At 51.2% G+C, this 27,023-nt stretch overlaps 1 protein-coding gene across 5 annotated transcripts; it reads left to right on the top strand.

Moving 5' to 3' along the window:
- The first annotated feature begins 95 nt into the window (after positions 1–95).
- On the top strand, positions 96–27,023 carry ALOXE3 (arachidonate epidermal lipoxygenase 3). Of its 5 annotated transcripts, XM_045375375.3 has the most exons (16): positions 96–679; positions 911–1,111; positions 1,964–2,168; positions 3,229–3,310; positions 3,862–3,981; positions 4,302–4,427; positions 6,973–7,076; positions 7,636–7,808; positions 8,640–8,783; positions 8,873–9,076; positions 9,166–9,252; positions 9,839–10,008; positions 10,599–10,720; positions 17,773–17,873; positions 18,459–18,629; positions 26,130–27,023. In XM_045375375.3, exons 2-16 carry the CDS (start codon positions 965–967, stop codon positions 26,307–26,309), a joined length of 2,136 nt encoding a protein of 711 aa, XP_045231310.1. In that variant the 5' UTR covers positions 96–679; positions 911–964; the 3' UTR covers positions 26,310–27,023. The 5 variants fall into 5 exon arrangements, 2 of the variants coding, with proteins under 2 accessions (XP_045231310.1, XP_073874615.1); XR_012425230.1 differs by lacking the exon at positions 10,599–10,720 and adding an exon at positions 17,227–17,433 and having other exon boundaries at positions 96–1,111; XM_074018514.1 differs by having other exon boundaries at positions 96–1,111.

Here is a 27,023-nt window from a genome sequence, read left to right as displayed (position 1 = left end):
TGGAGCATAGCGGAGGCTTGCACGGTGCGGCGCCGGAACTGGCCGCGCGGGGCCGCTGCGGACTATGGGCTTCTTCCTCCGAGAGGTTCTTCCCCAGTCCCACGTGGCCCAGATCCCGGACACTCGGGCTCCCGGGTCCTGCAGGCGCAGGGCGGTCCTGGAGCGGAAAGAATGCCACGCGGGGCCTTCAGACGCTGTTTGCCGGCGCTGTATTTCGCTTTCCTGACTGGCCCTACTCCAGAGCAGAGAATGAGGTCGGGCGTGCCAAAGGCTGGGGACAAAGAGGGCCAGGCGTGGGGGGATCGGTGTATGGGGTGACAGGGGAGCTGTTCCTGACCATTTGACGTGTGTTGGAATGCGTGTGCGACTCACCTGCCTGTGGCTGCAGTCACATGAGATTTATGACCACGTGCAGCTCTCCACTGTTTAGTGATTCACACGGATGATTCACACGTAGGAATGCAGGTGCCCTATGCTCATCTCCGCCTGGGAATGGGGAGGAACAGATCTTGGGGGACATTGGGGACTGGGCGGACAAGCAGTCCAGGGCATCAGTCCGGGCCGCTGACCAGGCAGAGAGCAGTGTCCCAATTATACAGGCGTCACCTCCTCCTTGTCTCCGTCTCAGCATCTGGTTCCTCCCTCCGCAGTGGAACCCAGGCTCCTGATACCCATCCAGGTGAGTCAGCCAGAGGGACCGGCTGTGTCAGAGGCAAGCAAACAAGTATTAGAGTGCAAGACTGTGGGCGGGGAGAGGGAGCCCGAGCCGCCAGCAGGGAACTTCGGAGAAAGAGAGCCCAGGAACATCCCAGACAGAGCTGGGCCCTTCCTCAGCCCTACCCTGCCCCGCAGCCCCTAGCCCTCCACCCAGAAACCCAGCCCTGTCCGGCCTGCTGCTCTCCTCCTCCAGGCCGGCTGCTCCTGCGGCCAGCGTTGCCGGGAGCATCCCTTCCTCCTTCCCATCATGGCAGTGTACCGCCTGTGTGTGACCACTGGTCCCTACCTGAGGGCCGGCACACTGGACAACATCTCTGTCACACTGGTGGGCACGTGTGGTGAAAGCCCCAAGCAGCGGCTAGATCGAATGGGCAGGGACTTCGCCCCTGGATCGGTGAGTACAAAGGAGACAGGGAAGCGCCACCTCTGAGGGGCAGGGGCCGCAGGCGGGAGGAGCATTCCTCCTGGACTCTTGAGATCCTGCTGAAGTCAGGATACCGGCCCTGACCTCCTCACCTTCCCTACTGAGGTCTCTGTCTTTTCTGGAGATGAGGAACTCCATCCAGGCAGGACTGTGGAGAGGAGTCGAGGGACTTCCCCTGGCTCCTAAACTCCTCCCATAATTGACAGTGGGCTTTGGGCAAGTCGTTTCCCCTCTCTGAGCCTGGGTTTCCTCTTATCTGGAGGGGATCTGCCTGCCTCTGCCAGCCCCAGGTGGCCTCCACAAGGGTTCCCAGCCGGCCTAGGAAGCTAGTGAAATGCAGTGCCCACTGTGCTCAGGCACTTTTTTCTTTTCTTTTCTTTTCGAGATGGAGTTTTGCTTTTGCTGCCCAGGCTGGAGTGCAGTGGCAGGATCTCAGCTCACTGCAACCTTCGCCTTCCGGGTTTAAGTGATTCTCCTGCCTCAGCCTCCCGAGTAGCTGGGATTACAGGCGCCTGCCACCAAGCCCGACTAATTTTTTGTGTTTTTAGTAGAGATGGAGTTTCATCCGGCAGGCTGGTCTCGAACTCCTGACCTCAGGTGATCCACCTGCCTCGCCCTCCCAAAGTGTTGGGGTTACAGGCGTGAGCCACAGCGCCCGGCCAGGGGACCCTTTTTCTAATTCATACAAAAGCCGGGTGTGGGCTAGCAGCAGCTCAGGTTTGTATGCCCGAACAGGCTTAGTTGTAGATGCATCTTGCAAGGCGCAAGGACCGCCTTGGCAGTTCCCTGCCTCTCACCTGCTTGCTGTCTTGGTCCCCTCAGGTGCAGAAGTACAAGGTGCGCTGCTCGGCAGAGCTGGGTGAGCTCTTGCTGCTGCGTGTACACAAGGAGCGCTATGCTTTCTTCCGCAAGGACTCTTGGTACTGCAGCCGCATCTGTGTCACCCAACCGGATGGTACTGTATCCCACTTCCCCTGCTATCAGTGGATTGAAGGCTACTGCACCGTGGAGCTGAGGCCAGGAACAGGTGGGCCAGGGGCGAGGACTACACTGTACTGCAGGTGTCTTTTGGGATTAGGAGTGGGGTCTCACAGAGCCCCAGAGTGTAGGGAACAAGATTGAGGTCAGAAAGTCTGGGCTCCCAAGTAGATGTCTTCTGAAAAAAGGGAACCTCTCAAGCCCCAAAATGCGACGGTTTTCCAGATGGTATTGACTCTTCTGGAGACTGACATAGACACACCCACTCATATAGGCGTGCACCCTTCTCTCATACACATAGGAAGCACTTTGCTTTCCACAGCCTCGCTCTGCACTTTTCCAGAGTGACTTCCTCCAGAACCCAGAGAGGAACTAATCCGCACATTGAGTCATTAACAGGTGGAGAAGCCCTGGCTGCTTAAAGATTTTAGCTGGAGAGGCCCTGTTCCCTCCCCTACTACTAGCTGTTCCAGTGTGGATGAAGACCCTGAGAGGTGCTGCTAAGATTCCTTGTTGAATTTCTGGATTCCATGGATGCTGGGCTTGAGCATCTTCAATTTCCAGAGCTGTCCGATCTGGAGAGGCAACAATAGGGCTGCTCTTGGTGTTGGGAGGAGGCTCAGGATGAAGAAGGGATATTCTAGGTCAAAGTGAGGCAAGTCAATATTACCCCATGGTCCATAATAAGTTTTCCACAGACCTCACTATAAACTCTCATCTGTCACCACAGCACATCCATCCATAGCTACACAAAATATATTTGTTCATCAGTCATTTACCAAGTGCATCTCATACACATGGGCCAGGCACCATGCTAGAAGCTGGGAATACAGAAAAAAAAAAAAAATACGACTTCTGCCCTCAAGGAGTTTATAGTCTGGAGGGGAGATACACATGCCAACAATTAGGAACGTTGTTATAATTTGGGGGTTAGGCTATCTTGAATCCCTTCTACTGATGAATACACAAGGAACGTGGGGGCACTGCTACGTGATTCACAGGGATGTGGCTGTCGGATTGGGTTCAAGGGTCAGGGGGTTCAGGCAAGGTTTGCAGAAGATGTTGTTTGAAAAGAGACTTATGCCAAGAGTAATCTTCATTCCCCACAGCAAGAACTATTTGTCAGGACTCCCTTCCCCTCCTCCTGGATCACAGGACACGGGAGCTCCGGGCCCGACAAGAATGCTACCGGTGAGGGTGGCCTAATTTGACTTCTTTCCCCATCTTTATTCTGACCTCAGCCTTAATCAGATTGTTCCTAACTCTAACCTCATTCTCAACCTTGGGTGCCTAACTTGGATCAGGACTCTTATTTGGACCTAACCCCACTTTAATAGTAACCCTGAGTCTGAACTGAGAAGACCAATAGTAACAGTTGTCCCAACACCACCAATGAATCCATACTCAGCCCTCAGCTGTCCCTGATGTAACCCAGATCCCAATATCAGAAGTGACCTGAAGTATCCTCCAATCTCAGTCCTTTCTCATCTTCCCCCCATAAATCGGCCATGATTTTAATCTCAACACAAACCCATCACTAACCCAGTGTGGGCATTAATGCCATCCTCAAATGCTACCCTTACGTGAAGCCCAGTGCTTTCATGGAGAAATGTCCAATTCCTTGTCACCTATCCAGAAAGTAGGTGGTTTCTGAAGTTTTAATCTGAAGTCATGTCTTTAAAGCTAAGACTTGTGTTTATCCTGAGCATGACTTGCCACCTCTGGCCTCTTTCCCTCGGAAGCTGGAAGATCTATGCCCCTGGCTTCCCCCGCATGGTAGACGTCAACAGCTTTCAGGAGATGGAGTCGGACAAGAAATTTGCCTTGACAAAGACGACAACTTGTGTAGACCAGGGTGACAGGTGAAGATTAAAGCTTGGGAAGGAGGGGAAAGAAGGTCAAGTGAGGGGCTGTTGAGAGTATGGGGTCCTGATAGCCAGGAAGGAGGGGTAAGGGTCTATGACAATGCAGTTTCATTCAAGTGTCAGGATGGGAGATGGCCCCAAAGGGTCTGGCAGAGAGGAGGAGAGTGAGGAGGTTATTTTAGGTCAGGAGCAGAGAGGGCAGGGGAGGAGCCGGGAGTAAGGGAGACCTGGGAACTCGGAAGGCAGGAAAGAGGGAAGGAATTAAGGCTGCAGAGCCCAGTGACTGGTTTCTGTCTTTCTACACCCCCAACCCCCAGCAGTGGGAATCGGTACCTGCCTGGCTTCCCCATGAAAATTGACATCCCATCCCTGATGTACATGGAGCCCAATATTCGATACTCAGCCACCAAGACGATCTCGCTGCTCTTCAATGCCATCCCTGCGTGAGGCCATTGCCCCTCTGATGAACATCTCACATCTCTGCCCATCCATCCCCTCCCCTTGCTCCCAAACTGCCCCTTCTCCCTATCCCCAGTATCCCCTCTCCCTACCCCAGTCCCTCCTCTCTGGACTCATTCCCTCTCCCTGCCCCACAGTCTTCCCTCTCTACATGGCCCCTGCCCCCTTCCTGCCCCTGTCTCCCCCTTCTGCTCCCCATTTCCCCTCTCCCTGCCCCCAGACTCCTCAGCCTCTGCTTTCATGACTGAATTCCTCGTGGTTTTCCCACCCACCCCCACGGGGTGTTGACTGGGCAGACCCCCAGCAAGCGTTTGTGCAGTGAGTGAGTGAGTACTTAGGAGCCCAGGGGACATAGTTCTTGGGCCTGTCAGATCATTCCTCCCCCTTTGCCACCCTGCCTTCCCCAGGTGCCCACACTTTTCAGGGCACGTCACTTTTTTTTTTTTTTTTTCCCCAGACAGAGTTTCACTCTTGTTGGCCAGGCTGGAGTGCAGTGGTGCAACCTCGGCTCACTGCAACCTCCACCTCTCGGGTTCAAGCGATTCTCCTACCCAAGCCTCTCAAGTAGCCTCTCAAGTAGCTGGGACTACCGGCTAATTTTGTATTTTTAGTAGAGATGGGGTTTCTTCATGTTGGTCAGCCTGGTCTCGAACTCCTGACCTCAGGTGATCCATCTGCCTTCACCTACCAAAGTGCTGGGATTATAGGCGTGAGCCACCTCGCCCAGCCCACATTACCCTCTTTATGCATCCTATGTTATTGACCTATTGCCACAGGCGTACTTGTTCCATGTTCCATTCCTTTTGTTGTTGTTGGTTTTGTTGTTGTTGTTGAGACGGAGTCTGGCTGTGTCACCCAGGCTGGAGTGCAGTGGCTGGATCTCAAGCTCTGCCTCCCGGGTTTACGCCATTCTCCTGGCTCAGCCTCCTGAGTAGCTGGGACTACAGGTGCCCACCACCTCACCCGGCTAGTTTTTTGTACTTTTTAGTAGGGACGGGGTTTCACTGTGTTAGCCAGGATGGTCTCGATCTCCTGACCTCGTGATCCACCCGTCTCGGCCTCCCAAAGTGCTGGGATTACAGGCTTGAGCCACCGCGCCCGGCCTTTTTTTTTTTTTGAGATGGAGTCTCACTCTGTCGCTCAGGCTGGAGTACAGTGGCGCGATCTTCACTCACTGACGTCTCCACTTCCTGGGTTCAAGCAATTCTCCCACTTCAGCCTCCCGAGTAGCTGGGATTACAGAGATGCACCACCACACCTGGCTAATTTTTGCGTTTTTAGTAGAGACAGGGTTTCACCATGTTGGCCAGGCTGGTCTCGAACTCCTGACCTCAGGTGATCCACCCGCCTTGGTCTCACAAAGTGCTGGGATTATAGGCGTGAGCCACTGAGTCCTGCCTGCATTCCCTTTCCTTTGATTCAAGCCCATTCAGTGAGTGCATATTATGAACTGGGTATGGTGGGACAGACACAGCCAAGTCCTTGCCCTGAGGAGCTCATAGTATAATGGGGATGATATATGTCCACTGGGCTTAAAGTACGATGCAGGGAATGATGAGTGTGAAAGATTCAAGGCATGTGTTTTGGAGGTGTTCAGGCAATGCTCCATAAAGGACTTTGCTTCTGAGCCGTGCCTAGAACAGCTAGATTTTTATCATAGAGATGTAGTAGATGGCTTTCTACCAGAGGTACAGCTTAAACGAAGACCTGGAAGTGGGGAAAGCTGATTTAATTTAAAGCATGTTTCTCCATATTATAAAATAACATTGCGGGGCATGGTGGGGCACACCTGTAGTCTCTGCTACTTGGGAGGTTGAGGCAGGAGGATTGCTTGAGTCCAGGAGTTTGAAGCTGCAGTGAGCTATGATTGTGTCTATGAACAGCCACTGCATTCCAGCCTCGGTAACACAGGGAGACCCCATCTTAAAAAGAAGAAAAAAATAATAATACTCACTTTAAAAATTCAAACAGTACAGACATCCACAAAATGAAGACTATGCATCCCTCCACATGCCAGCCCCTCTTCTACTGTCCAGTGTAAAAAGCATGTCTCTGATCATGTTTGGAGAGTGGGTCTTGGTTGGCCCTGTTTAATGCCCAGGGTGGATGAAAATGCTGGAAAGGTTGGTAGAAGCTGGCTGGTGGGGATCTCCATGGGCTAGTCAGGCTTGGCAGCTGGGGCTCTGTCCTGTAAGCAGAGGGGAGCCAGTGGAAGTCTGTGACAAGAGGGCAGCTTGGAGAACACAGGCCAAAACACCAGTGAGGGTGGCTTGTCTGCACCATAGGGCTGTGTGTGCCAACTTTATATGTAAGTACAATGGCCTGTCTTAGGGATGGTTACATATGAACCAGGGTCTTCTGAGGCCACAGAGCCTCCACTGGGCACTAGACTTTTTCTCCCATGTGGATTGTTAGGCATCTCTACTCTGGTGATGGACCCTGTTAGTTCCTCCAGGCAGAGGGGGACACAGTGGTTCCCAGCAGACTTTAGCCCCCAGACCTCAGCCTCATCTTTTCCTCTCCCATCAGGTCCTTGGGAATGAAGCTTCGAGGGCTGTTGGATCGCAAGGGCTCCTGGAAGAAGCTGGATGACATGCAGAACATCTTCTGGTGCCACAAGACCTTCACGACAAGTAAGCAGAGCCAGGCAGGAGATGTCTACCCTCACCTTATCTTGTACTCAGACCCTTTCCTCTCCTTCCTGGGAAAGGACCCTCTCCCAGCCCTCCCAGGGAGACTGCTGGATTTGAGGGGGAGGGGCTCCTGGCTTCACTGGTGGCATCTCCCAGATTGCTCTGGAGAACAAAGCACCTTCTCTGAGGAGGGGACAGAAACAGGGGGAGTCAGGAGACAGAGACACTCTGCTTGCCTGGGAGAGGGTCACAGTCATTTAGGGAATCTTGGTCCTGATCAGGGACACATGACTCTCTTCCCCCACTCCAACCACCAAGTGATCCAGGCTTTGGGTCCAGAAAGACTTAGGTTCGAATCCCTGCTCTGCCACTCGGCTGTGCAAGTCACTCCATCTCTCTGACCTTTACTGTCTAGTATTAAATTGAAGATACAATGATTCCTACCTCATAGAGTTTTTGGGAAGAAAACCTAAACCACAATGACAAGCAAAGGATTTGACAGGACCAGGATCTAGGGAGGTAGTTTCTAGACCAACTGGTCCCCTCTCTTGCCCCCCAGAGTATGTCACAGAGCACTGGTGTGAAGATCACTTCTTCGGGTACCAGTACCTGAATGGCGTCAATCCCGTCATGCTCCACTGCATCTCTAGCTTGCCCAGCAAGCTGCCTGTCACCAATGACATGGTGGCCCCCTTGCTGGGACAGGACACATGCCTGCAGACAGAGCTAGAGGTGGGTAAGGACCTGGGCAGTGGGCCTGATAGGTGGGAGGTGGGTGTGTCGCCATTATGGACAAGGGATGTGTGTGGAGGGTATGGAAATGGCCCGGGCTGCATTTCACCTGTGGGCCTCATCCTCTGGGCAGCCGTGGTCCTGCACACTTTACATAGAGCAGATACGGTTGATGGTCAGGTTGGGGTTGGGAGGCATTGAGGCCTGAGATGGGACCTGGTGGAAATGGTGTGAACGCGCAAGGTGGTTGCAGGGACATTTTGGAGGAGGCCTTGCCCTTGTTTTGAGGCCTACCTGAAAAGTGCTGAGGCCTAGAGGAAGGCTGTTTTAGGACAGGCCAATGGTAGGGCCACCAGATACATCAGGGAAAATCACGGAGAACTAGGAGCTCTGAGGTCGTCAGAGAAGAGGCTGATCCAGTCTTTTTGGGGCAGCCAAGCCCTCAGGCATTCTCCTCCAGAAAGCTAGAGACGTGGTTGGTCAGTTCTCGTGTGTTGATTTAGCTGTTGCTGGATACACAGTGCTCAGATCTCAGAAGAGGATTCCATCTGAGTTGAAAGTGGGAAGGACTAGGTATGAGGTGAGGAGGAGAGGACGCTGGCTTGTCCCAGCAGGTGAGCGGTTGCACAAGGAGGGACTCAGCTGGACCTCATTCCGGACATTCTGGGAAGGGCGGGGTACCCCACGTTGGTCATTAATTCAGGCACCAAGAATTTCTGAGACCTCAGCTGGGGACCTCAGCTCCTCTCTGGAGTGGAAGTGGGCAGGGAAACGGGAGGGAAGTGGAGCGCGGGTAGAGAGGGACACTCAGCCTCTGTGTGCCTTCTGCAGAGGGGGAACATCTTCCTAGCAGACTACTGGATCCTGGCGGAGGCCCCCACCCACTGCCTAAACGGCCGCCCGCAGTACGTGGCCGCCCCACTGTGCCTGCTGTGGCTCAGCCCCCAGGGGGCGCTGGTGCCCTTGGCCATCCAGGTGAGCCTGGAGCCGCCGCCTCGGGGTGGGGGCTCAGGTGCGAATCCACAGCCTGGAGCCGCATCACCCCTCGTTCCTTTCGGACGCAGCTCAGCCAGACCCCTGGGCCCGACAGCCCCATCTTCCTGCCCACTGACTCCGAATGGGACTGGCTGCTGGCCAAGACATGGGTGCGCAACTCTGAGTTCCTGGTGCACGAGAACAACACGCACTTTCTGTGCACGCATTTGCTGTGCGAGGCCTTCGCCATGGCCACACTGCGCCAGCTGCCGCTCTGCCACCCCATCTACAAGGTCCGCGACCCCGGGTGGGGGCCCAGCGGGGCAGGGGCCGGGCGGCCTCGTCCCCGGCCTTCAGCTTACGTGATCCGCTCCGCTCGCAGCTCCTGCTCCCCCACACTCGATACACGCTGCAGGTGAACACCATCGCGAGGGCCACGCTGCTCAACCCCGAGGGCCTCGTGGACCAGGTGCGGCCTCCCCGCCGGGTCACTGATCTCCACCCCCGAAGACGCTTTGCCCCGCTACCCGCCCCCAAGCCCGGTTCTGCACCCAAGCCCCTTGTGAGGACACCTGGGGTGTGAGAACACCTGTACAATTCCTGTCTCTTCCACCAGCCCCGCCCACTCCGCCGGTCTCCTACCGGTCCCCTTCACAGACCCTGTTCCCCCTTCCTCCCCAGCAGCCCCCCGACAGGTCCCACCCCCTCCCCCGACTTCCCCCTGCCCCGCTGGGCCACGGGTCCACAGGCAGGGCAGCCTCATCCTGAGCCCCGGCACCACCCTCAGCTGACCCTGAGCCCAGCCAGGCTCCCCGGCTTTCAGTTCATTCTTTTAGTTACCAAATACCTATGGATCTTCTCCCACGCACGTAATGGGGCGTCAAGCTGCGCAGCCTGCGTCAGGCAGGCCCTTGTGGGTATTTGATCCGGGGTCGTGGATTGCTTTATGAACCGAAGAAGGCCCTCCTTGGGCCGAGTCCCCAGCCCCATCTCGTGCCCAGACACTAGGGTGGGGATTGGGCCGGCCCGGAAGCCGAGCTGTGCTGTGTCCTCAGGTCACGTCCATCGGGAGGCAAGGCCTCATCTACCTCATGAGCACGGGCCTGGCCCACTTCACCTACACCAATTTCTGCCTTCCGGACAGCCTGCGGGCCCGCGGCGTCCTGGCTATCCCCAACTACCACTACCGAGACGATGGCCTGAAGATCTGGGTGGCTATTGAGAGGTGCGAGGTGCGGGGCGGGACCAGCCGTCCCACCAGGGTCTCCTGGCCTGGGGCACTGTGGTCCCTGCGCTCATGGTGCCTGGGGACTCCAGGTGTTTTCATGCCCTAGCATAGGGAATTCTTGAGGGTATGAATTGGGTTTGGGGTCCCCTCTGAAATGGCAGGTAGCTGCTCTCCACAGAGGGGCTGGGGGTGTGTGGATGCAGGGGAAGGAGGGGGTGTCCAGTGGAGTCAGAGTATCAGGGCTGGTGCATCATCTAAGCATGAGCTGGGGCCTCAGGCAGGCAGGTCTTCCTTCCTCCTGGGTGCTGAGTGGGGACTGGGGTGGCAGCATGAATCAGATTCTCCCTGCACTCCCCTGCCCAGCCCCCAGGCCCCTGTGCAGGAAGGAGGTGTGGAGCACCCATGACTCAGGAGTGAGTGGGACTTAAGGGAAGCCCAGCCACTCAGATTCCAGCTGCACCTGGGGGTCCCCACTGAACCCCCATAGCTATCTGCCTCTCTGCCGCCTGAGCGGCAATGGGCCTCAGTTTTCTGGCCAGGCCTGAGCCTGTGGTTACTCCAGTGGTACCAGCATCTCTTTCCTGCAGCTTTGTCTCAGAAATCGTGGGCTACTATTATCCCAGTGACGCATCTGTGCAGCAGGATTCGGAGCTGCAGGCCTGGGTTGGCGAGATTTTTGCTCAGGCGTTCCTGGGCCGGGAAAGCTCAGGTATCCCCTCTCTATCCCACTTCCTGTGTAGGCTCTGATGAGCTAGCACCTGCTCGGCCACACCCTACTCCCATCAGTTATTTATTGACCAGCCTTCGAAGTAGATACTGTCAATATCCCCAATTAGCAGATATGGAAAGAGGCACAAAGACGGCTGCACAAGGCGGGTTCCGAGCCAGCTCCGACTGTCTCCAAAGCCCTTGCTTGCATCCACTGCTCTGTGCCCCTCCAGTCCCTTGACCTTTTCACAAGCCCATCCATTCATTTCAGCTTCCTGAGCTCTGTCAATGTTCTGCAACATGCAGTGGGAGCCATCTCTGACTTCAGAGGATTCTGGGAACTTTCTCTCAAACCCCCCTTGCTGTCCTGCCACATGGCCCCTCTAGCCACCAACCTCTCTTCATTCCTTTGGCTGCAAACTTCTTGGAGTGCGTTGGTCTTGCTGTGGACTGATCCCTCATTTACGCTTGTCACCTAACCCTAAGTCTCCCTTATCTTCTGACACTGCCTGAAAGGCCTCAGACCCACACACACCAGCGGCTCCCTCTTAGGCCTTAACCCAAGTGTCCAGCAGATGGCCCAGATCACGCCCTCCTTTCTTTAAAGTCCTCTCTTAGCTCCGGGAAAGGCGTGTCCTTCCGACCCCCTGCTTCTCCCCAGGTCCCGGCTTCTCCCCACCTCTTAGTTTATCCTGGATCTTTGACTCCTCTCTACCCTTCTCTAATGGAATGAATATTTCTTTTGTTCCTGCTCTGTAGCTGATTTCCAGACTCAGAAATCTCCCATGCCCACATTCCCCATTCTCTGAAGGACTTCTATTTAAAAAAAAAAATTTTTTTTTTTTTTTTTAATTACTGTGCCTTGTGTGGCAGTGCTAACTCATAGGCAGTATGCCAGGTTAGCCTTTTCTTCTTTTTTTTTTCGTTTTTGGTACAGATGTGGGAGGGTGTCTCGCTTTTTTGCCCAGGCTGGTTTCAAACTCTTGGCTTCAAGCAATCCTCTGGCCTCAGCCTCCCAAAGTGCTAGGATTATAGGCATGAGCCACCACGCCCAGCCAGAGCTTTTCTTTTTGATGTCTCATTGTCACCCTTAAGCCCGGCATGTGAAAACTGCACGGTCACCCCTCCTCAGAGTGAGGTCTGGCTATGCTTGGGTTACATAGCCCATTGCTGCTCTTCATAGCCTACCTACCTAGCGCCACTGTATGTTACAGTTTGTATTCTGGCACTCAAAAATGTAGAACCTGGACATGGTGGCTCATGCCTGTAATCCCAGTACTTTGGGAGGCCAAGGTGGGTGGATCACCTGAGGTCAGGAGTTGGAGACCAGCCTGACCAATGTGGTGAAATCCCGTCTCTACTAAAAATACGAAAATTAACCAGGCGTGGTGGCCTGTGACTGTAGTCCCAGCTACTCGGGAGGCTGAAACAGGAGAATCGCTTGAACTCAGGAGGTGGAGGTTGCAGTGAGCCGAGATTGCGCCACTGCACTCCAGCCTGGGCGGCGAGAGTGAAACTCTGTCTCCAAAACAACAACAACAACAAAGTAGAGGAAGCCTCTCTATCTGGGGGTAGTGGAAGAAAAGGGAAAGCTCAGAGTGGCACAATTGTTTATCCTCCAGCCCTGGCCTGGGACTTGTCTCAGCAGGAATGTGGCTTTTTTTTTTTTTTTTTTTTTGAGACGAAGTCTCGCTCTGTCGCCCAGGCTGGAGTGCAGTGGCGTGATCTCGGCTCACTGCAACCTCCGCCTCCCGGGTTTACGCCATTCTCCTGTCTCAGCCTCCAGAGTAGCTGGGACTACAGGCGCCTGCCACCACGCCCGGCTAATTTTTTTGTATTTTTAGTAGAGACGGGGTTTCACTGTGTTAGCCAGGATGGTCTCAATCTCCTGACCTCATGATCCACCCGCCTCGGCTTCCCAAAGTGCTGGGATGACAGGCGTGAGCCACCGCGCCCGGCAGAAATTGACATTTTTCTATACAACCACAATGTTGTCATCACACAAAACAAAACTGACACTACTCTCCAATGTCACTTTCATATCTAGTCCATATTCAATTTTCCCCATTTGGCCAGGCTTACACCTGTAATCCCAGCACTTTGGGAGGCCGAGGTGGGCAGATCACTTGAGGTTAGGAGTTTGAGACCAGCCTGAACAATGTGGTAAAACCCCATCTCTACTAAAATACAAAAATTAGCCAAACGTGATGGCGGTCACCTGTAATCTCAGCTACTCGGGAGGCTGAGGCAGGAGAATCACTTGAACCTGGGAGGCAGAGGTTGCAGTGAGCCAAGATTGTGCCACTGCACTCCAGCCTGGGCGATAGAGCAAGACTGCTTCTCTAAATAGATAGATAGATAGATAGATAGATAGATAGATAGATAGATAGATAGATAGATAGATAGATTAGATAGATAGATTAGATAGATAGATAGATAGATATTCCCCATTTCCTGCCAGCTGATCCCTATTGGTTGACGATCCAACAAACGACCGCAAGCTGTTTTGCTTCTATTTCAACTCGAGTCTCTCATAACTTAGAACAACCCCCCTTCCCCCTCTACTTCTTAAAATCACATACATAGACTCATTGAAAAGCCCCCACTAGCTGTTCTGCAGAATGTCTCACCTTCTGAATTTATCTAATTGCTTCCTCATGATGTCATTCACCTAACTCCTCTGTGGTTTTTTTCTTTGTTTATTTGTTTTTGTTTGTTTGCTGTGTTTTGTGGTTTTCTTTTTTGAGACTGAGTCTCACTCCATCACCCAGGCTGGAGTGCAATGGCGCAATCTCAGCTCACTGCAACCTCCGCCTCCTGGGTTCAAGAGATTCTCGTGCCTCAGCCTCCTGAATAGCTGGAATTACAGGTGTGTGCCATCACACCCAGCTAATTTTTGTATTTTTAGTAGAGACAGAGTTTTGCCATGTTGGCCAGGCTGTATCCCATGTTTTTTGTAAACCAGAAGTCATGTCTGAAGGTTAAACATTTTTGGCAAGAATATTTCTGCATTGCTTCATATTGGGACATGCATAATGTCAGGTTGTCTTACTATTAGTGATGCTGAGAGTAATTTCTGGGTTAAGGTGGTGACAGCCAGAACTCTTCTGGAGTTTTTTTTTTTTTTTTTTCTTTATTATTTTTTGAGAGTCTTTTTTTTTTTTTTTTGAGACGGAGTCTCGCTCTGTCGCACAGGTTGGAGTGCAATGGCACGATTTCGGCTCACTGCAACCTCTGCCTCCCGGATTCACACTATTCTCCTGTCTCAGCCTCCAGAGTAGCTGGGATCACAGGTGCCTGCCACCACACCCGGCTAATTTTTTGCATTTTTAGTAGAGATGGGGTTTCACTGTGTTAGCCAGGATGGTCTCAATCTACTGACCTCGTGATCTGCCCGCCTCGGCCTCCCAAAGTGCCGGGATTACAGGTGTGAACCACCACGCCTGGCCCGAGACAGAGTCTTTCTTTGTCACCCAGGCTGGAGTGTGGAGGCACGATCTCGGCTTATTGCAACCTCCGACTCTTGGGTTCAAGAGATTCTGCTGCCTCAGTCTCCCAAGTAGCTGGGATTACAGGCGCCTGCCACCATGCCTGGCTAATTTTTGTATTTTTAGTAGAGACGCGGTTTCGCCATGTTGGACAGGCTTGTCTTGAACTCCTGACCTCAGGTGATCAGCTCACCTGGGCCTCCCAAAGTACTGGGATTACAGACGTGAGCCGTCGCACCTGGCCTTGGAGTTTTTAAAGGGTGACCCTGCCCTGTGTTTTGCAAACCTGCTATTAATCATGATCAGTGCTGATCCTGACACCGCCTCCCTCCTTGGGCAGGTGTTTCATATTTGGGGCTGTCTGTTTCCTACTTAAGACCCAAAGGGGGATCTAATTACTGTTAATTCAACTCTCCTATCTTACCTGATTACATTTGTCTCTGATTTAATGCATCAGAACACTCTTCAGATTGACAACAGCTCTTCCAACGAGTACAAACCTATTCCAGATTCATATACGGTATTTAAAGGCAAAACACACTCATTAACCTCAGTCAGTCTGAGGTTAATTAAACTCTCCTATCTTACTTTATTACATTTTTCTTTCTTTTTTTTGAGACGGAGTCTTGCTGTGTCACCCAGGCTGGAGTGCAATGGCCAGATCTCGGCTCACTGCAAGCTCCGCCTCCCGGGTTCACGCCATTCTCCTGCCTCAGCCTCCCGAGTAGCTGGGACTACAGGCACCCGCCACCTCGCCCGGCTAGTTTTTTTTGTATTTTTTATTAGAGACGGGGTTTCACCGTGTTAGCCAGGATGGTCTCGATCTCCTGACCTCATGATCCGTCCGTCTCGGCCTCCCAAAGTGCTGGGATTACAGGCTTGAGCCACCGCGCCCAGCCACTTTATTACATTTTTCTCCGATTTAACGCATCAGAACTTTCTTCAGATTGACAACAGCTCTTCCAATGAGTACAAACTTATTCTAGATTCACACACAGTATTTAAAAAGGAAAAACGCTCGTTAACCTCCACCTCTCCAAGCGATTCTCCTGTCTCAGCCTCCTGAGTAGCTGCGACTACAGTTGCACGCTACCACGCCCAGATAATTTTTGTGTTTTTAGTAGAGATGGGGTTTCTGTCACCATATCGGTCAGGTTCCATATTCCAATGGGGGAAAAATAGGCAATATGAACTACAGAAAAATTCCTATAGATGGTCTGTCCCCTTCTTTGTTTTTATTTTTTTGTTTTTGCTTTTGTTTTCGTTTTTTTGAGACAGGGTCTTGCTCTGTTGCTCAGGCTGATCTCAAACTCCTGGGCTCAATTGATTCTCCTGTCTCAGCCTTCCAAGTAGCTGACACTACAGGTGTGTCTGCCTGCTTTACTTTTTTGTTCTCAGCCTCCGAGTTTAGAGACTCAACCAGGAACAGAACATTCAGAAAACTCCCACACACTCCCAGGCAGATGTCTGGTTTTTCCTCCGAACCTCTCTGTTCTCTTGCATCAGCCTCTGTCCAGTCAGCCTGACTCTAAACCTTAGTTCTCCTTGACTCATGTTCCCCTCTCTTCCTAAATCCAGTTAGGTGGCTGATGCCTATTGTCACCACCCTAGTCGTATTCTTCCTCATAGTGCTCTGGAATTGTGGCAGCTGCTTCTCAACCAGTCCCACCTCTCCCAGCCTCTCGCTGCTTGCCCGCCAAGCCTGCAGGGCCACCACCCTGCTAATCCTCTGAAATACTGCCCAGGAACCACGTGGCCCTGCACACCGCTGCAGCCTCACCTCTAATTAGGTCCCCTCCCTGTTCCCTCACCCTGCTAATACCCCATGCCTTCCCACTCTGGCTTTTTTTTTTTTTTTCTTTTGAGACCGGGTCTCACTTTGTCGCTCAGACTGGAGTGCAGTGGCATGATCACAGTTCACTGCAGCCTTGACCTCCCAGGCTCAAGTGATCCCCATGCCTCAGCCTCCCTGGTAGCTGGGACTACAGGCACGCACCACCACATCACTGCATCCAGTTACCTTTTTAAAAAATGTTTTTGTACAGACAAGGTTTTGCTATGTTGCCCAAGCTGGTCTCAAACTCCTGGGCTTGAGCGATCCTCCCACCTCTGCCTTCCACGCTCTGGCTTCTTACCCTCTTGTGCATTCCTTCATTTGACCAATAATTACCAGGCTCCTGGTATTTATTAAGTATTGTTCTAGGTGCTGAGGTTTAGTAGTGAAAAAGACAAAAATTCTGGCTTTAGTGGAGCTTAACATTCTTTTGGAGAGAGAAAGAATCAACAAACAAATGTCAGGTGGTTATGAATGCTAAGAGGAAAACTGAAACAGCATCAGGGTACATAGTGTGTCAAGGTAAAAAGATCATTTCAGGGAGGTGGTCAGGGCAGGCCTGTCAGGAGCTGATGCATTAGTAGAGGCCTGAAGGAAGTACAGGTGCTAGTTCTGAGGATAATTGGGGCAAGAGTAGCAGGCAGAGGCATAGTAAGTGTGCAGGCCCTGAGTTCTGAATGTGCTGGTGCGTTTGAGAACTATCAGGAAGGCCTGTGTGGCTGGAGTCAAATAAGTGAACAGCCAGGAAGGAAATGAAGTGGGAGAAGGGGCTGGGGCCAGATCAAGTAGGGCCGTGACAAGGTGAGTGGGATGGGAAGCCCTCCGAGGGTTTTAGCGAAGGGTGACGTAATCTGATGGGCATTTGTACTTGCCCGTGTGCAGTGTGAGGTGGTGTAGATGCTTAGGTGGGGACGTCAGGTAAGCCACTGCAGAGTAATGCCCATGGCTGAATCTGGAGCTCAGGAGCCAGGCAAAGCCAGAGATGGGAATTTGGGAGTTGTTGGCGAGTGGGAGGTAGTTAGAGCCATGGACTTGGGTGAGATGAGTGAGGCACAGAGCGAATGGACCAAGGGCTGAGCCTTGGAGCTCTCCCCTCTCTAGCCCTGAAGTGCTTCTCTGTGTTGTCTTTCTTTCCATTCAAGGCTCATCCATCTTTCAACTCACAAGGCCCCTCTTGCCTTCCAGGAGGCGTCCACTAACCACTCTGCTCCTGGTGCCCCTTTCTGCCTTGCCTGCCCTCTCCTCAAAGAGCCAAGCTCTGGCCTTAGAAGCTTCCTTCTGCTTCTGTTACTATGAGCTTTTGAGTAACATGCCCTGTGCATCGGTCTCTGCTGCTAAGCCCAGCAAAGGATGGTTGGATACTGGGTGCTTGAACAAATCTTGGTGAACTGGGTAGGATTAAATCACTACGTCCTAATAGGGGCTGCAGAGGGAAGTGCCTTGGAAGTCAGGGAGAGGCAGCTGGGCACTTGGGCTTGAAGCTGGCTCTGTTATTGGCCCTGCCTGCCGGGGATTTTCTAGCCAGATCCCAGCGCCCATCTTCTATCCTGACCCACTTCAGAGGCCACAAACCTTGGTGATGGCCATCCCTAACTTCAGCCCAATAAGACAGTTGTGTCTTGGTGTTCCTTACTTCCTCACTTTCCCCCTGTGGTGAGCCCCAGTCCTGAGCTGGCCCTAGGAATCCAGTACCTTCCGTCCACACCCTCTACCCTTCCTTCCCACACCCAGGCTTCCCAAGCCGGCTGTGCACCCCAGGAGAGATGGTGAAGTTCCTCACTGCAATCATCTTCAATTGCTCTGCCCAGCACGCTGCTGTCAACAGTGGGCAGGTGAGGCTACGAAGGGCAGGCCTGGGGACACCAGGTCTTAGCAATGGACTTGAGGCCTGAATTCGGGTTGAGAGCTTGGGTGGGTCAGGGCTGGGGTGGGTTTATGATTGGGCTTGGTGTTGGAGTGGCAGCTGAGTGGGGTGAAGGCTGGTATTGGGTGATGACTGGGTGGAGCTGTGTCCAAGGTCGCAATGGTGACTCAAGTGGATGTTAATTTGGGAGTAGAACTTAGGGGCTCCTCTCATGGTTAGAACCCAGACAGGTGGAGTAGCAGGTTGCTCTGTATGGCATGCCAGCCCAAGGCCCTTTTCTAGGATTACCTCTATTCTGGGGCCACCTCCTACCCTAGTGACTCACCCCACCCAGTCCTGGAACACTGGGTAGGGAGTGACAAGGAGTAAGCTGGCTTCCTGCCCCACTTCTGGGACTTTCCACTCCCTACCGCTTCCTCTCTTGCCTTTCCATGATCCCCTCATTTCCCAACAATCACCTCTCGGATGGTAGAGGTGGGATCAGGGATGATGAAGAGGGAGGTGATACTCTCCTTCTGGCCAGCTGACCCAACTGGGATGGGGGGCTCCACAGCATGACTTTGGGGCCTGGATGCCCAATGCTCCATCGTCCATGAGGCAGCCTCCACCCCAGACCAAGGGGACCACCACCCTGAAGACTTACCTAGACACCCTCCCTGAAGTGAACATCAGCTGTAACAACCTCCTCCTCTTCTGGTTGGTTAGCCAAGAGCCCAAGGACCAGGTGTGTATATCGGGTGTTGAGGGGAGTAGGGTTCTTGAGGGCCACCAGTGGGGGTGGTGGTGGCTTTGTCTGGGGGTTTGAGGACTGACCAGTGGGATTTATGTTCACTGCAGAACTGCCTTGGGTTCTTCGGTTTCTTCAGAAAATGATAATCCCAAAAGACATAGACTGAAGCAAATACCAGTTTAGTTACCAATCTGCCCGTCCACCCATTTGTCCGACTGTTCATCCATCAACTACTCGTGTGTTAATGCAAACATTCAACAAACATTTGCTGGATACTTCCTATGTGTCCACACAGCACTGGGCACCCGGTCTATAACCCTGAATGAGACCTTCCTGCCTTCAAGAAGCCTGTGGTCTAGCTGAGGAGACATACAGGTCAATGAAAAAGGGCACCACCGTGTCTTAGGAGTTACTTATATGTTAATTTCTCCATTCAACACACACTTCCTGAGTACCAGTGGTGACCCAGACCCTGTTATGGGCAGCCACGGACCTTGTCCTTGTGAGCTTACAGTCCAGTGATAGAAGTAAGGACAGGGCCCTGGGGAACCTAAATGGGTCTGGGGGAACCCAGAAAGGCCTCTTGGAGAAAGTGGCATCTAAGCTGAAACCTGCAGGACAAGTAGGAGTTGGACAGAGAGGAGGAGCAGGGTTCTTTTTTAGGGAGGGGGAAGGACAGGACCAAGGAGTGAAGGCGAGAAATAACTGGTGTGTTTGTAGGATTCCATCACAAATGGAAATAGCAGAGCGGAGAGGAAGGTAGGGCTTTGTCTGCACAGTATTCATTTAGAAGACAAAGCAGAGCCAATCAAGGCTTCCCCGCTGCCCCCCCAGACAGAGTCTTGCTCTGTCACCCAGGCTGGAGTGCAAAGGTATGATCTCAGCTTACTGCAACCTCCGCCTCCCAGGTTCAAGCGATTCTTCTGCCTCAGCCTCCTGAGTAGCTGGGACTACAGGCACCTGCCACTGTGCCCAGCTAATTTTTGTATTTTTAGTAGAGACAGGGTTTCACCATGTTGGCCAGGCTGTTCTCAAACTCCTGACCTCGTGATCCACCCGCCTTGGCCTCCCAAAGTGCTGGGATTACAGGCGTGAGCCACTGCGCCCGGCCGCCAATCAATACTTTTAAGCCTCAGGCCCAGTGGTTAAATCCGCTTTAGCAAGGGTGCTCCTGTGGCTGTGTGAATGGATGCAACGGGCAACTTCGGAGGCAAGGGGCTAGGGAGAAGCCAATATGTGAGTTTAGGCCAGCCAAGTAGCCCTTTATCACTGGTTCCCATCATCTTTGTTTTCACCCAGCCGTCTTGCACACAAGCTCTCTGACAACTGAATATCCTTATTTCTCGCGCTTGACTCCCTTTGGTGCTAGAAAGATTCCAGATGTTGCTGGGCACAGTGGCTCGTGCCTGCAATCCCAGCACTTTGGGAGGCTGAGGCCGATGGATTGCTTGCACCTAGGAATTCAAGAGCAGCCTAGGAAACATGGTGAAACCCTGTCTCTACCCAAAACACAAAAATTAACTGGGCATGTTAGTGTGTGCCTGTGATCCCAGCTACTTGGTGGGGGCTAAGGTGGGAGGATCACTTGAGCCCAGGAGGTCAAAATGCAGTGAGCCATGTTCACGCCACTGCACGCCAGCCTGGGTGACCAAAAAAAAAAAAAAAAAGCTTGGCACCGTGCTGGCATACTAATGTTCCATAAATGGTAGTTCCACTTCACAGGGGAGAAAACTGAGGTTCAGGGAGATTCAGCAATTTGTTCAACAGTGCAGAGCTAGTAAGTAGGCTTTGAATCCAGTGTCATATTTCTGTCTTCTGCTTTGTTTTCTCTTTCTTTCTTTGCTGTGTGTGTGTTCTGTTTTTTGTTTTTTTTTTTTTGATGGCTACACTACAGTTTTAGAAATCAAGTATTGAGCCAGGTGCAATGGCACGGGCCTGTAGTCCCAGCTACTCAGGAGGCTGCAGTGAGAGGATTCCTAGAGGCTAGGAGTTCAGGGCTGCAGTGTGCCGTGATCATGCCTTGAACAGCCACTGCACTTTAGCCTGGGCCACATAGCAAGACCCCATCTTTAAGTAAGAAAAGAAGGAAAAAAAGAAATTAGATGTCAATCTGATTTTAAAAACATAAAACTTGTTATTTGAAAAAAAAATACAATAAAAAATCTATAGACATATTTATTTTTTCTTAAGATTCTCTGGATCAGAAATTTAGGCAGGGCTAGGCAGGGCGGTTCACAGGGTACCGGCTAGGGTGAAACACTTGGATATAATCAGCTGGTGACTGGGCTGGGCTGGAAGCTCCCAGAAGGCTTTGCTCACATGTCTGGGGCCTCAGTGCTCCTGTGTGTGGTCTTTTCTCTCTCTGCATATGCTGTCTTATCCCCCAGGACTCTCCAAGGGGTCTCTCTCCAGCAGGATAGTTGGACTTCCTCATAGCACAGTGGCTGGCTTCCAAGATTGAAACCAAGCTTTCAGATTTCTTCAAGTCTAGGCCCAGAAGTGGCAGACTGTCACTTGTAGCACTATTTTTTTGCCCGCTTGCCTGCCTGCCTGCCTGCCTGCCTGCCTTCCTTCCTTCCTTTCTTCTTCCCTCCCTCCCTCCCTCCCTCCCTCCCTCCCTCCCTCCCTCTCTCCCTCCCTCCCTCCCTCCCTCTCTTTCTCTCTCTCTCTCTCTCTTTCTCTCTTTTGACAGGATCAGGCTGTCTCAAAAAAAGCCTGGGCAACTCCAGACAGGGTCGCTCAGGCTGGAGTGCATGACGTGATCACGGCTCACTGCATCCTCAAACTCCTGGGCTCAAGAAATTCTCCCACCCCAGCCTCTCATGTAGCTGAGGCCACAGGCGCCACCACGCCTGGCTAATTTTTTGATTTTTGGTAGAGACAGGGTCTGGTTATGTTGCCCAGGCTGGTCTTGAACTCCTGGGCTCAAGTGATCCTCTTGCTTTAGTCTCCCAAAGTGCTGGGATTATAGGTGTGAGCCACTGCATCTGGCCTAGACAATTCTAATCAAGGGGGTAAAAAAAAAAAAAAAAGAGAAAGGGAACATAAATACACAACATTAGGAATGGGAAAGGCATATAACCACAAATGCAGAGAAGATTTTTTACTCTTTTTTTTTTTTTGAGACAGAGTCTCACTCTCACCTAGGCTAGAGTGCAGTGACATGGTTTCCGTTCAGTGCAACCCCTGCCTCCCGGGTTCAAGTGATTCTCCTGCCTCAGCTTCCTATGTAGCTGGGATTACAGGCGCTTGCCACCACGCCCAGATAATTATTTTATTTTATTTTTTAGTAGAGATAAGGTTTCACTATGTTGGCCAGGCTGGTTTTGGAACTCCTGACCTTGTGATTCACCCATTTTGGCCTCCCAAAGTGCTGGGATTATAGGTGTGAGCCACCACACCCAGCTGATTTTTAAAATTATAATAAAATTATAATAAAATACTGCTTACAGTTTTATGCAAACAGATATGGAAATCTAGATGAAATGAATGCTTTTCTAGGAAAATAAAACACCTAAAGCTTAACTCCAGAAGAGATGAAAACCATACAAGTTGTAAAAGGTTTTAAAAGATGTGATCCCTTTAAACCTCCAAGGGACAAATGATTCCTAAGTCATTCAAACTACTTGAAAGCATAGCAAAAGGTGGAAGCTTTCTCAATTATTTTGCTGAATTATAGAGTCAGCACCTAGCAAAGGTAGTACTCTCTCTTTTTTTTCTTTTTTTTTTGACATGGAGTTTCGCTCTTGTCGCCCAGGCTGGAGTGCCATGGCGTGATCTCAGCTCACCTCAACCCCTGCCTCCTGGGTTCAAGCAATTCTCCTGCCTCAGCCTCCTGAGTAGCTGGGATTACAGGCGCCCACCACCACACCTGGCTAATTTTGTATTTTTAGTAGAGATGGGGTTTCTCCATGTTGGTCAGGCTGGTCTCGAACTCCTGACCTCAGGTGATCCGCCTGTCTCGGCCTCCCAAAGTGCTGGGATTACAGGCGTGAGCCACCGCGCCCGGCTGGTAGTACTCTTAAGAAGGGCAGTGGGTCTCATTGGAAGGCTCTAGTCCCAGATCCACACCTACCACCTATATGACTTCAGTTATGTAATGGCCTCTCTAAGCCTTAATTTCCTTATCTTTAAAGTGAGAATAATAAGAATACCTGTTTTAAGGGTTGATGTATGGTTGTGATGGTTCACGTAAAGTGCTTACATGTTAGCTGTTATTATGAAAATGAAATTATAAGGCCAGGTGCGGTGGCTCACACCTGTAATCCCAGCACTTTGGGAAGCAGAGGCGAGAGGACCGCTTGAGCCCAGGATTTAAGACCAGCTTGAGTAATATACTGAGACCTTGTCTCTCCAAAAAAAAAAAAAAAAAAAAACTAGTCAGGCATGATGGCGTTCGCCTGTGATCCCAGCTACTTGGGAGGCTGAGGTAGGAGGATTGCTTAAATTTGGGAGTTCAAGGCTGCTGTGAGCTGTGATCCCATCACTACACTTCTGCCTGGGTGACAGAGTGAGACCCTGTTTAAAATATATATATATATATATGTCCACTTAGCTACAACAATCTTAAAAATATATCAGCCAGGCCGGGCGCTGTGGCTCACGCCTGTAATCCCAGCACTTTGGGAGGCCAAGGTGGGTGGATCATGAGGTCAGGAGATCGAGACCATCCTGGCTAAAGTGGTGAAACCCCATCTCTACTAAAAATACAAAAAATTAGCTGGATGTGGTGGCGGGCACCTGTGGTCCCAGCTACTCGGGAGGCTGAGGCAGGAGAATGGCATGAGCCCGGGAGGCAGAGCTTGTAGTGAGCCGAGATCACGCCACTGCACTCCAGCCTGGGCGACAGAGCTAGACTCCATCTCAAAAAAAAAAAAAAAAAAAAAAAAAAAAAAAAATATATATATATATATATATATATATATAAAAATATAAAACAGTAATACACCATGATAAAGTCTAATTTATTCTAGGAATGAAAGGAATGGAAGGTTGGTTCAACCTTATGAAATCTAGCAATATAATTCATTACGTCAATAAAGATGCATATCATATAATTATCTCAATATATGCTGAAAAAGCATTTGATAAATGTGAACAGCCATTACTAATAAAAACGCAGTGTAAAATGAAACCCCTTTAAGGAGTTTTGATTAGAAGTGTATGTCAGGCTGAGTGTAGTGGCTCATGCCTGTAATCTCAGCACTTTGGGAGGCCGAGGCGGGTGGATCACGAGGTCAGGATATTGAGACCATCCTAGCTAAAGCGGTGAAACCCCGTCTCTACTAAAAATACAAAAAATTAGCCGGGTGTGGTGGTGGGTGCCTGTGGCCCCAGCTACTCAGGAGGCTGAGGCAGGAGAATGGCGTGAACCTGGGAGGCGGAGCTTGCAGTGAGCCGAGATCGCTCCACTGCACTCCAGCCTGGGGGACAGAGCAAGACTCTGCCTCAAAAAAAAAAAAAAAAAAAAAATATATATATATATATATATATTTTAAAATATATATATCAGCCAATGAAGGCCAATAGTGAATAATAAAACAATAATACACTATGATAAAGTCTAATTTATTCTAGGAATGAAAGGAATGGAAGGTTGGTTCAACCTTATGAAATCTAGCAATATAATTCGTTACATCAATAAAGATGCATATCATATAATTATCTCAATATATGCTGAAAAAGCATTTGATAAATGTGAACAGCCATTACTAATAAAAACGCAGTGTAAAATGAAACCCCCTTAAGGAGTTTTGATTAGAAGTGTATGTCAGGCTGAGTGTAGTGGCTCACGCCTGTAATCTCAGCACTTTGGGATGCCGAGGCAGGTGGATCACCTGAGGTTGGGAGTTCAAGACCAGCCTGGCCAACATGGTGAAACCTCGTCTCTACTAAAAATATGAAAATTAGCCAGGCATGGTGGTGGCGCGTGCCTGTAATCCCAGCTACTCAGGAGGCTGAGGCAGGAGAATCACTTGATCCCAGGAGACAGAGGTTGCGGCGAGCCAAGATTGCACCACTGCACTCCAGCCTGGGTGACAAAGCGAGACTCCATCTCAAAAAAAAACCACAAAAGTATATTTCCGAAAACACTGTATTTATGGTGAGACCATAGATGTCTGTTCATTAAAGTCAGAGGCAAGAAAATAACACCCAATGTCCATTGTTACTACTGCTATTTAACATTGATCTGGAGGGCTTCGCCAGTGCAATACAATGAGAAAAAGAATTTGTTAAAGATCAGTAGTATTGGCCGAGCGTGATGGCTCACGCCTGTAATCCCAGCACTTTGGGAGGCCAAGGCGGGAGGATCACGAGGTCAGAGATCAAGACCATCCTGGCTAACATGGTGAAACCCCGTCTCTACTAAGAACATAAAAATTTAGCCAGGTGTGGTGGCGGGCGCCTGTAGTCCCAGATATTCGGGAGGCTGAGGCAGGAGAATGGAGTGAACCTGGGAGGCGGAGCTTGCAGTGAGCTGAGATCGTGCCACTGCACTCCAGCCTGGGCAACAGAGTGAGACTCTGTCTCAAAAAAAAAAAAAAAAAGATCAGTAGTATTGGCAACAGTTATATGAAGGTTCTAGTAAATGGGAAGTGTGTGCTGGTTAGGAGGCTGGGCCTCTGCGTTGTCGTGATGAGCTGGTTGTGTGATATGATCATGAGGGAGGGACAGTCCTGTGCACAGGATGGCAGTGACTGGAGCTCATTGTGCTATTTCTTGATTGTGCTTGGCTGTGCTGTAAAGTGTGGCAGTGGAGGATGATGGTGACCGCGTTGGCAAAAGTTCCATCACGATGGTTGATTGTGAAGATACCTTAGAACCAGGATGCTGGTGGTTTTCAGGAGTTGAATTTTGTGAAATTGTGAAGTAATAGTTATTTTCTTGGGTATATATGCTGGACAGTGTTTATGTTGATCTCAGTTGTATGAGAAATGTGGTTGTGTTCTTTTAGTTCACAGAGCAGTTGGATCAGGTATGAAAGGGGCCTTTCAAGATTTTCTAGGCCAGGCGCCGTGGCTCACACCTGGAATTCTAGTGCTTTGGGAGGCCAAGGTGGGAGGACCACTTGAGCCCAGGAGTTTGAGGCTGCAGTGGGCTATGATCACACCATTGTACTCCAGCCTGGGCAACAGAGTGAGACCCTGCCTCAGAACTTTTTTTTTCTAGTTCAACCCATCCATTTTCAGATGCAGGAATCGAGTCTCAAAGAGTCAAAGTAACAGGCAGAGGCTTGTCAGCAGAGGCAGCACTGAATTTGGGTTGGCTGGTTCCTACATCACATTCTGTTCCCTACTCTGTTTGGGGTTTGGGTGCTGGGGTCCTGGTGTCAGGATGCATGGGGTGGCAGTTTGGGGCAAGTGTTTACGATGGCTGCAACTGGGTTGTGCCACTAGAAGCCACCTTGACTGGATTTGCTGTTACATGTGGTCCTTTGTTATTCTCCATCCCATCCTGAATGTCATCCTGACCTCTTACCTGATTTCCTCCCAGAGGCCCCTGGGCACCTACCCAGATGAGCACTTCACAGAGGAGGCCCCGAGGCAGAGCATCGCTGCCTTCCAGAGCCGCCTGGCCCAGATCTCGAGGGACATCCAGGAGCGGAACCAGGGTCTGGCACTGCCCTACACCTACCTGGACCCTCCCCTCATCGAGAACAGTGTCTCCATCTAACCACCCCCAAATACCACCTAAGAAGAAAGAAAGGTCCAAGCATGAGGAGGACCAGCTCCTCAGGGTCCTCCAGACCCTTCCATCCTCCCTGTTCTCAGTTCGCCTGAACCTTCTCTTCTGCACGTGGGGACCTTTGCAGCCAAGATGGCTCTGACATCATCCAAACTGGGGCCTGAGCTGTGAGAGACCAGTACAGCAGTGTCCACGGTTAAAAGCCGCTGACCAAAGTCCAATGCACAATAACCCCTCCGAAAGGAAGGAACCGTTTCACTTCTTGCCCTACTTGGGGTAGCCTCTCGTCCCAGCCTCTTGGAATGCCCAACTTGGGTTTCTGAGCTTTTCTCCCTCATCCTTCCCCATCCCCAAACTCCTTCTCCTACCATGCCTTTCTACTTTCTCTTTCCTTCAAGCCTAGAGCCAGCCAGCCCAGCTTCCTTCTCTGGAAAGGCCTGGAAACTAGGCACAGAAAGAACTGTGTGCCTGGGTCTGACATGTGGCCCCCTTTGTCCCTAGCACCTTTAAGGGGAGGGGAAGAATTAGAGCACAGTTGCTTGGACCCCTAACTGCTGTTCTCATGGACACGTTCCCAGGCCTGGGGTGTTTGCGGGATCTCTCTTTCTCTCAAGCTTTCACCCTACTCCCCTTTCATCCCATTTTTTTCTTTTTGTCCTTGAGCCCAGTGAGTTCAATAAAAACCAAAATATTTGGCTTTCA

This window comes from Macaca fascicularis, chromosome 16, assembly GCF_037993035.2.
Source record: "Macaca fascicularis isolate 582-1 chromosome 16, T2T-MFA8v1.1".
NCBI classification, from domain to species: domain Eukaryota; kingdom Metazoa; phylum Chordata; class Mammalia; order Primates; family Cercopithecidae; genus Macaca; species Macaca fascicularis.
This window is presented reverse-complemented; position numbering and strand designations above follow the sequence as displayed.